Genomic DNA, 11,125 nt, shown 5'->3' on the forward strand with positions numbered 1-11,125 from the left:
AAGACTCAAGCAGTAACACTATCTCCTAAACCCATGGTGAAGCTCGTTCTTATAGTTCAACGTTGCTTTTTTCTGCGGCAAAATGAAAACTTAGCCCATCATGGAGCTACTTATTGTTAAATGGCTTGATCGACAATTTTTTTGGCAGCCCTATTCTAGCACAATATTTTCCAATTTCCCTTTTCATAAGGGTGGTGGGGAGCATTGTCCAAACTGTGGGTTCAAATTTCTGAAAGGTGTTCACGAGGATTGCGATCTGATGGCATCATTTTCAACTTATTGAGTGACCCCTCATGTTATGGATTTGGGCTTTGACGTCAGAGAGAGAGAGAGACAGAGAGAGATCCTCTCAGTAAAGAAAGTATTGTCTATGTATTTGTTTGTCTGTTTGTCTATTTATTTCAAACTGTTGAAGATGTGAAGCAGGTAACAAGGCTCTTTTTCTTTTACACTTCAGATCTTGGCTGTATGGTTCAGCACAGAGGAACCAACAGGTAGGTTTTCTTTCTATTTCTTAGTCTTCCTATCACTTATCATCATCATTATCATCATCATCATCATCAACATCTTCATCATTTCTGCCCCTCTGGACTGTCTTTCCTATCTCAGGGCGATATACAGAGTGGCCAGTGTCCAGCCTGTCATCAGCAACCACAGCTCTGTCTTGACCCGCCCTTCCCCTCACATGTCCTCCCTCCCTCCCCCTCTTCCTTCTTCCATACCTCCCCCCCAGCACTCCCCCAAGCTGTCCTTTTTCCCTCCCTCTGTGCCAGCCTTGCCAATTCAGGGATCAATGGCTGGCGGAGGGGACCCTTCCTCCTCCCAGACACATGGCCAGTCCCACTCTTATCCTCAGCAAAACCCCCAGCACCACCTCCCCCCACAAACCAGCAGTCAGTCCTGCGCACTGCCTCAGTCCCTTTACCTGCCCCATTCCAGTTCAGCATCCCACTCACATTCTCAGTCCCTTTCATATCCTCAGTCCCATTCCCAGTCTCGTTCCCAGTCCCATACACAAGTACCATCCCAGTCCCAGCCCAACAGTCCAGAGCAGAACGGAATCCTGGACTGGCTCCGCAGGCTTCGGCTCCATAAGTATTACCCAGTCTTTAAACAGCTCACCATGGAGGAGGTGGGTGAGCTTTTCATTCTATTCTGTGTTTCCTCAATGTTCCTTCTGTTGTTAATGTGTATGTGTTAGGGTATGTATGTGTGTGTAATTATGTATGTCCCCTTAAACTAGACTATTTTAGAGGCATTGAAGATTATAAAAACAAGATGAAGGAATATTCATTTCCATCACTGAAGGCACAAGCCTTGTTATTGAACTCTGCTAATATGTTTTTGATGTTATTTCTGGTTCTCTTGGTCTTTTTTTCTGCATCATTAGTCAGAGCTTCTTTGTAAGGAAATGTGTATCTTAATGGGATGTTCCGCCAATAAAGTAAAATTTGGAAAATATAAAGTCTATAGATGTTGGAAAAAAAATCCCGGAAGCAAAGAATCCTCAATCACTTGCTAAGATGTGTCTTCAGTGGTCATTGCACTTATAAACTGAATAAATTTGAGTCATAACCCTGTTTTTCTGTGTCACCTACAGTTTTTAGCACTGACGGAGGAAGACCTAGATAAATACGACCTGACACAAGGAGCAAAGAAGAAACTCAAGACTCAGCTAGAGCTACAGAAGTCAGCAGAGTAAGATATTACGTATCCAAAACTTTATATTTTTTCAACTGTGAGTAGTGTATTTCATGTCTCACTCTGTGGGCTGGTGTTTAGGTGGTCCTCTGCAGATAGGTCATTAGATTTGGATAATTTAAATTTCAGTTATGTGAAGATTACAGACACAAAATAAAGGTAACCCACAGTGTGTCAAAACCAAACTCGCACATTGCTGAAGCTAATAAGCTGTTATTTCTTCATAACTGCAATGTCTTCCTTCTTTTTATTTTACCAGTTACCTGTGATTTTTCTTATCCTGGTGATCCACTCATCGTCGTATGTTTTTATTGTCCAATATTATTAGAAAACCAAACGTTGCAGAAAATAGAAATCATCAACACAGATCTTGTGAAGCTAACAGAGATGCGATTACATTCATGAAAGAGAATGTCTACAGAATAATTTTTTTTATATTTACAGAGACCGAACAGGTCCACCATAAGCAAGCCACTTGCAACAGCTGCCAGGAAGAACAATCACCTTAACAGGGAAACAAGATAAACACATTTATGTATGCAAGTGTATGCAAGATTTCCTTTTCCTTTTAGATACAGTTTGTATCTATTGTCATGCATCGTCTCAAGTTCTCAGACAGAGAGAAAAAACCCATAGAGCAGTTTTAAATCTGAGGGGGTAAAAAATTGTTTTAATAGCGGCCTTCAAGAATTCTCCATTTACAGATTGCTCCTTATATCTCAACTGGAATCTGGTGCAAATTGTAACTTTTGTATAATATATCATTATAATTATGTATAACTGAAAAATGAGGCTTGTTCGCACTGGTTTACCTCGATGAAATTAGCAGATGCTTTGTCCAGTTAACCATTAACAGACTGACCAATCAGTTGCTGTTTTCAACTTTGAATAAATAGTTTTAATGGACCATAAGGTGTCAATGGTTAACCACCTGTAGGTGGACTGCATAGATAAGATGTACTTCTGTGAAGATTACCAGCAAAAATACATGAAAAAAAAACACAAAAACATGGTCATGCAGGCTGATGTGCTCCAACTCTTCAGCTTATACAAACACACATAGATGCACATACACACATTTACACACAAAAAAATAACCTAGTTTCTCACATGCAAGCCTGCTGCTGCTGTCTGTTGATTTTCAAGCACACTTTAAGCAGTTTTCCATTAGGCGTGCTTGTGTGTGTGTTTTGTGTGTGTGAGCATGCTTAAACAAGACATTGGAAATGGAATTTCCAGCAGTGGTTTTCCATGGGACATTTTTTCAAATGCAATTTGGAAGAGCAATAGGGATCCTGGGTAGACAATGTCTCCCCCTGCTGGTGGCAGGTTGACACAAGCTGCTGTTATTTCTTATTATTGTGTAAGTAACTTAAAGTCACTGTCACTGGCGTCCACAACAAAGGAGTGTTTGACTCACTGTGATCTGACTTTGCGTTGTTTTTCCAGAAAAACTTAGAGGATTTAGCACTACAAAAAATAAAGGCCATAAATTACAGAGACCTGTATGAGTTTTTGAGATATTCTTTTGTATTTTCTTGTTTATGTTCTTGTCTAACCAATTTTTTTGAGTCGGCAAACACATGATAGTTTGTTTAACAGCTTAATTGAGATTATTAAAGTAATTTCTCATTTGTTCTTAGTTAACCATTTAATGTACCACAAATAACATAAAACCTCTCTAAATGTGTTTTCCAGCAGGGAGATGAAGATAGAGAAGCGGTCTTGCAACAGCATCGCTAGGGTGACACCTTCAAGTCACATGGGACACGCAACAAATCCCGCCTCCACTGCAGGTAATTTTGCCAATTTATCTCAGCTCTCCTCATTTAACATTATCAACACGACTAAAGTCATTTATAGATGTGAGAACAGACAGAGTAGTAGCTGCCAAAGTCCAAAACTGTGGTGTACTAATACATGTTTCTGTAGAGCTTCAGGTGGAGGTGGACGCTGTGCCGCACCATCACTTTGTCTCAAAGGACATCAGCTCATCCTCAGGCTACTCAAGCTCCCCCTGCTCCCCTCAAACACCACTCTGCTGTGACTCCACCTATGATAGGACCAGAGACATTCACCGGCGTAAGTCATTAAAATGCTCTTAATGCTTGGTTGTTTATCAATTCATTCTCATTCAGGTACAAAGTATTCTCAAATTTAAGTTTGCCTGAAGTGTGACTTCAGTGCACACTGAAGTCTAGCTTAATACACATTCAATTTACCATTTAACATATCCTGTTAGGACGGGAAGAAACACCCAACATTGATTTTTTTATTTATTTCATACATTTAAATTGGAAAGACTGACCTTCTGGTCCTGACGCTAATATTCCCCTCCTCCCACCTCCTTTCTCTCACTCTTTTTACACTTTCTTTTTCCCCCAGTCACTCTTCCTGCCTCTCTCTCTAGCCCCCTCTCTGTTACACTTTCAAAAATGAAGGGTGTTCATAACTAATGATTGACTTATGAGACAGCATGTCATTGTGAACAAACTAAAGAGGTGCTTTGTTCTTCCATGCATGCAGTCAAAAAGGGGGCCATTTTCCTCTTTTGTCCATATCTTGGGGGTGATATTGCTTTTATACTTGTTATCATTTACATGTACATAAACAAGTATAAATAAGCATCACAGCAACTATAGATACATGTCCTTTGATTTGTCCAGCAACACTGTTGCTGAAACTTGATCACAGTAAATAAGTAATTTCAATGGAAATCTTGAAGAGTATTATGTATGTATTATTGTTACTGTACACAAAAACTCCACAGCTAATGAGATTACAGATATCGTTTACCTTTTGAAACAGGAGTTTTGATTTTGTATCTTAACTGATACCAAAACCATTTTAACTATCATTGAGTCACTATGTGAGAACATTCCTGCACTAGCCCATAGTCAGTCATATTAAATTATAAACTGTCTCATCTCATCAAGATATGTGAAGCTTTTTGAATCACTGACTTGTTTACTTAAACACATATCAGTCTTCATTCATCAAGATAAAAAACAGTCGTATGGTCTTCATTCATCTACATTTGTAGTTGAATTGTTTAGCGAAAATGATCAGGGTATTTTAAATTAGCTAGTTCCTGTGCAGCTGCTGAGATTGCTTTTGGGGGGGTAAGGGCAGATAAAGGGATGTAAGCAGTAGACCTGTTCATCTCATTTCAACTCAGCTTGAGCTGACTTCGCAGGCTTTGAAGGCCGGGTCCCTCAAAGAATTCTACGCCTTATTGAGACACAGCTTTTGATTCTATAAAAAGGTCAACACAACTTCTCCCCGAGAGTGAGGCCAAAAAATGTGGATCTCCCCCTGCTGGCTGCAGTATAGATAAGATAATCCTTTATTTATCCCACAATGGGGAAATTTACATTGTTACAGCAGCAAAGAGCAAAGATTGCAAACAAAAAGTGAACACAGTACAATTTAAATAAAAAAAAGAAAAATTAAGAATGTACAAAAAAATAGATACTAAAAAATAGATTTAAAAAATAAAAAATAGATCAGCTATTGACAAAAGTGTAGTCTGTAATATTCCATGTAACACAGTGCACAGTGCTCATAGGTCATTAGCTTCATCTCCTCAATGTTTAGGGACAACTCAAGGGTCAAACTATAAAATTAAAAACATGTCAAATACATTTTTCTCAAACATTGTTTCCGTAATTATAGTTCATTCTCATCATGCTGATTTATGTTCAAGTGTTAATTTTTCATCAAAGTTTAGTTTAATGAATTAATTTGATGCTAAAAAAAGTAATGTCATGATGGACAGCTCTTGTGACAAATTCAGCTCCTGCATAAGTATATACAGGATTAACAAAGTAGAGGAGGAACTGTGAGAGGAAACGTCATTAAAACTAACAAAAGAGTTATTAAAGGTTACTTACCTGTTTGCTTCAAACCTGCGCAAGATTATGTTCTTCTGAGGACAGTACGGTCCTTCGGGACCTTTAAAGTTGATCAGTTTGTTAAATGTGTGCAATGGTTAGCAGAAGGGCAGGGTGAATTCCTCAGCTCCAGCCAGATACCCTCTTCACATGTCGTAACTCCAAATTATGTCACCAAGCCAATATGTTAGCATCCATTGCGAGGTTTTTTTGGCATGATTTTTATACACTGGATGAGATGGATATGCTTGTGCATATGTACATACAGTTAATAGATTGAGATAGGAGTTCATTTTTATTTTCAAAACACTATATCTGTGTTACAGGGGTGTCTGGTCCAGACACAGCAGGGGTTGGTCCAGAGAAGGACCGATCCTGCCTCTTCATGTTAAACTCCAGCTGCCCCACTGGCTTTAGCCGCCCGACCGCCCAGGTCCTACCTGTCCAAACTGATCCAGCAACCTCTCTCCCTCCCTCATGCTCCTTCAGCCTCCCGCAGTCTCCCTACCACCCACAGGCTAGTTACCCCCAGACACTGCTCTCCCCAGTCTCAAACCCAGCCCGCATCCTGACTTCTCCACGTAAGCCAAGGCCTCCTCCACTCTGCACTGAGGAAAGGACAAAGCCAATGGGCTCTGGTTATCCATCAACCAGTGCCGGATTCAGTAAGGGGCTAAGTGTAGGGATTGGTGTGAGGTTGGAAAACCTGTTCCCTGGGCTCAAAATGGATGGCTCCACCAAACTACAGGACTCATTGGTTTGTTGTGAAATGGCAGGAGGTGCCGTGGGTCTAATGGTAGAAACCAGTTCTGCTCTGACCTCTACCTCCAACAGCCTGCACCATGTCTCCCATCCCCCTCTGCACTTTCACCTTTCTTCCTCTTCATCTCCCTCGTTGTCTGGATACTACTCCTCCCCACCTACTTCATCTGCCTCCTGCTCCTTCTCTTCTTTCTTATCCTCCTCATGTCCTTCCACAAAGTCTGGCTCACTCTCTGGTACTGGTAACGGTGGAGGCTTTATTCCCATTGCAACGGCAAGCAGTGTTCCCATTGATGCAGTGCCTTACTACCTACCACAGCCTACCTCTAGTCCCTCCTCATCCTCCTGCTCTGGTTCTTCATTGGATCAAAGTTCAGGTCACAACCTGTCTCTGTGTGTCTGCAGCTCCTGTGGTTGTCGGGGTAACTGTGGTGCCTACGGTATGTTGCCTGGATACACAGCGGCTGGCTACCTGCAGTCGTTCTCAGCCTGCCCCTCCCTCTTTACTCTTGGCCCTCTTTTCCATTTCAGTCCCTTGGTCACCTCATCAAGTGCTTGCGGCACTGGAGCTACTTCTTTCTCCTACCCCATGAAAATGCCGCCTCCCCTCTATCACAACAGTCCTATTCCACATGAGCAGCAGCAGGGCTTTGCCTTCTACCATTCCCAAAGCATGGGAAATGGAAGCCAGAAACAGCCAGCAGTGGGCCTGTCTTGTTATAACTGCGGTGCCAACGGACATAGAGCAGAGGAGTGCAAACAGCCCCCCATGGGATCAGCACAGCAAGGTGAGTGAAAGATTGTAAAATTGACAGAATTTTTTCAACTCTGTAGTTTTTTGGGCCTTTATTTCAACAAGAATAATTTCAAGATTGCGCCATTTAAAATAGATTTTGCAGACTTTAGATCCAATTTTCATTTAAAAAAAGAAACATCAAAGACATTTTCAAGGGCAATGCAGCAGTATTTCAGCTAGAATTGAACATGCTCCCGTGGACAGCTTATAACAAAAAGTTCAAGATAACAGTTTTTATTGGCAAATGCATTATTGTTAATAATTATACTTTTATTGAAAATGTATTGTATTATAAATTCTGCACACTGAAGACTTGACATTTAAAAAGAATTAGAAAAAAATAGATACAATAAAAAGTTTTTTTTTTTAAACATTAATGTTATTTCTATGTTGTAAAAGCTGTTTTATCCTTTAAAGATTTTCTACGCAATATTCTGAATATCAATACCTAATATATACGCTATGTGAATATATTGTGGAATAATGACTTCCTAAAAAGAGAGTCAAACTATCTGAGGTTTATTGTTCTGAGCACTGTGTTCACACTGACACTGCTCTTCCTTCAGTTTACTTGTGTCACTCAGAGTCTCCAACATGATTCAAACATGTTCTCCGTACATGTTACCGTATTTATGACAAATTTCAGATATAAGTGAATAAAGTTATTATGCAGTCAGTGGTCTTCTTCATTATGTTCATACCAATACCATGGGGGGGGGGGGGGGGTAATCGGTAAAACGGTACTGGGCAACTGTGCCTAATGTGAGTGCACCCTCAGCTGATGTTTTACTCTTACTTTTCTTTACAATAGTCAAACATGTCATTCTTACACATTTCTCCAAGAAACATTGACTGCAGAGTTTTACTCCCACCGTCTTCACTTCTTCTTTGAGATAAATATCCTTACTTGAAATTGATTGCAGAATCTTCTTCTCTGATGTTTATCAGCACTTGCCTGTTGCCTCTCTGTCTCACAGACACTTGCTGGTGTAACAGGAAGGGAGGGGCATGGGGAGTTGTGGAGGCAGGATGGGGGGAGGGACCTGATGGATTAAGAAGGGGTAATCGAAGAGAGCATTTGGTCTGAAAATCTATTCTGAAAGTCGCTTAGTAAGCCTTTGAAACTTAAAATAGCTTCTTCTTTTTTTTAAAGAGGACAACTTTATGAATTTGTACTACTGTTTGTGTACTTCAAGCTTTAACTCAGTGATTGCATTTCTCTGTTATGTTTCACAGGAACTTATCGACTGAATTACTCTCCTCACTCTGACAGTAAGGACTCAGGGGACTAAGCAGAAACACCATCAGATTTGACCTGAATGACTCCTGATATAACTGTACCTCATGTTCCTGCTGAAGCGAACATGCAGCAGCCACATGATACAAAAGGGATGAACAGCGGCACACTGCTTCTACTACAGTTACAGGTACTACAGGAAGATGACAAAGCGAGGAGGAAAAAAAGAGGCGGCTAAAACTGTGTTTTTTTTCATTAAATTAGTTTTCATCCTCTTTAGATCTCCGAATTTACAAAATTCAAAAGGATGGATGGATGTGTTATCTCTGCACTGCTTCATGTCAGATAGCTTTGCCTTTCCCTCAGAAGAAATATTTCAAACAGACATTCAGTTACCTATGTTACCTTGTGACCAGAAAATCTCAGAATCTGCTTCCCAGCTAAATAATTGGGCTATAGATAAAGGCAAATTACTTCAAATTACTTGGGCTTGAAGGATGGGGCCTGGAATCACTGCTAGGTTTTCAGAGTTAATAGGGATGGATATGCAGGACCATACAGGGCCTATAAAGTTCCTGTGGCTATTGTGTTATGTTGATTCTAAATAGAGGCAGTTTTGTAGGGTTCCGAGTCATTTTGCACTTTTCCAATATAGAAACCCCAAAACTGACCTCAGAGAGAGCAAAGTGACCTCTTGTAGGAAATATTGTTCATTACGTAACATACAGCATAATTAGTTCCAATGGGAATTTTGGTGCCAACATTACAATACAAAATAAGAGTAACACAAAACAGCATCAAATATATGAAAAGCAAAACACTAAATATAAACAGTTTTAAGTGGATGAGGGTTTCAGAAACTGTGCCTATGTATGGGATGAATAGAAATATGATAAATTAAGTAACAACGGAAGCTAAGTACAACAGTAATGGCATGATTGATAGTAGTATTAGCAGACCCAGGCACCAAACAGTGCAGACAGGTCAGTGATAGCTAGAACATAACCTGGGTAACAATATTCTATATTTATGGTAATTGTATATGATTATAAAGACACGTGATGTTGCACATGAGAGTCAGTGTTGAGAGAGGAATATTGCACATAACAATGAACAAAAAAAGCCCAAAGTGGAAAAGTAATATTGCACACAAAAGGAAATGTAATATTGTACATAAATATGAGTCGTCTTTGTCCATGATAATGAACATAATACAGTCCAGTAATGAAAGTTTGTGTTGCACATTTTATGAACATTAATGTACAGTGCAGGACAGGATCTATACATTATATTGTAAAATGTTTCAAATCTTCTCCTGCTGTTCAGAATGACTGTGGAGCACACGCCAGAGTTTCTGGGGTCATTCAGGCTGGATTGCCTTTTCCAGAGTGCCATAACGCCAAATGATGTTTCATTCATCATGTTGGTGTAAGTGAATAGATTTTTAGCGGCTGGACAATAATTGGAAAAGTTTTTCTTCCTCCAGCGTAGAAGAAATATAGCGTACTCTTTTTTTGTAATTGAAGCAAATTAATGATATTTTTTACCTTCAATAACAACATCTTCATTTTGTTCTTATTTGATTGAACTATAACTTATCTTTTATACACGTCATGCCCCAAACACAGGTTCTTAAACTTTGTCACTTGGATTGAGGGGCTACACTCAGAAGAATGTACAGGCTTTATGAAAAATACATTTCAGGGCGACTGAGTTGAAACGAGTTTAACTAAATTGGATAATGTGCATTATATTCAAGTTTATTTCTGTGGATTAGTTGCTGGGCAGGACCCAGAGTTTTACAGACACAAAGACAGCTGGTCTTTTAGATGAAACTATCTGTACTCCTGGAGGGCTCAGCATAGGTATATGTTTATTTAAGATATTAAATGTGGAACAATCGGTAAGGAGAACAACTTCTGAATTAGAAAAATTGTCAAAATGTGCTTTTATAATGTTTTGCTAAAGAATGTTTAATATAACCAGTATCAAACAGCACACCTTTGTTTTTCAGCTAAATGTTCATTGAACTTTTTCTAACAGTCTTGATGAACATGGCCGTATAAAAACCATTTGTTCAAAAGTTGCACAGCAGAAAATTATGACACCATGTATCATACCAAAAAAATGCCTTATTTTGATTTATTTACGTTTGTCATATAGTTCATCTTGTGTAGGGTTTTTGAAACTGTCAAGTTTAACTGTCTCTTAAAAAGCAAGGATATCCTGAATTTGTAGGAGTCAGAATCAAAACCAGGTTAAACAAATACTCAAGCATGCATGTTGCTTCATCTTTAATAAAATGTGCTTTTGGATGTTTCCGTGCAAAACTCTGAATGGTTTCTTTTTGTTCACTTTTTGCTCAGATTTTATACTGCATACGGTGTTGAAAAATGTGTTTTATCTCAACTTTGACAGATAAACACCTTTGGGTAATAAAATATTTTTTGATTCTTTTAACACATTGTGTGTATTATTTACTATCATGTTAAAGCTGTCTATGGTCTCAAGATATAATGTGTGCATTTAATAATTTGGTTTCAGTGAAGGAGCCGTTCTTCTTGTTCCAGCAATTGGCTTAATTGAATGTGCTATACAGATCTGTGGTAATCATTCAGTAGTGAAAGAAAGAAAGAAACAATCATGATGGCAGCCTTTTAACAAGGACTGAACCTGTCCTCTAAGATGCAACAATGTGCTAAGTCCAGCTCATTACGTGACATCCCACAACTCACA

At 39.3% G+C, this 11,125-nt stretch overlaps 1 protein-coding gene across 2 annotated transcripts in view; it reads left to right on the forward strand.

The window, feature by feature from the left end:
* zcchc14 (zinc finger, CCHC domain containing 14) overlaps positions 1-10,849 on the forward strand; it is a 30,372-nt gene extending 19,523 nt beyond the window's left edge. For both annotated transcript variants that reach the window (XM_061036261.1, XM_061036262.1), the window contains 7 exons: positions 458-494; positions 610-1,132; positions 1,601-1,698; positions 3,400-3,497; positions 3,634-3,783; positions 5,921-7,144; positions 8,389-10,849. In XM_061036261.1, the coding sequence (XP_060892244.1) occupies positions 458-494; positions 610-1,132; positions 1,601-1,698; positions 3,400-3,497; positions 3,634-3,783; positions 5,921-7,144; positions 8,389-8,444 (2,186 nt within the window). In that variant the 3' untranslated portion in view covers positions 8,445-10,849. The remainder of the gene's footprint in view (positions 1-457; positions 495-609; positions 1,133-1,600; positions 1,699-3,399; positions 3,498-3,633; positions 3,784-5,920; positions 7,145-8,388) is intronic.
* The last annotated feature ends 276 nt before the right edge of the window (positions 10,850-11,125 follow it).

Source organism: Labrus mixtus, chromosome 4 (genome assembly GCF_963584025.1).
Source record: "Labrus mixtus chromosome 4, fLabMix1.1, whole genome shotgun sequence".
NCBI classification, from domain to species: domain Eukaryota; kingdom Metazoa; phylum Chordata; class Actinopteri; order Labriformes; family Labridae; genus Labrus; species Labrus mixtus.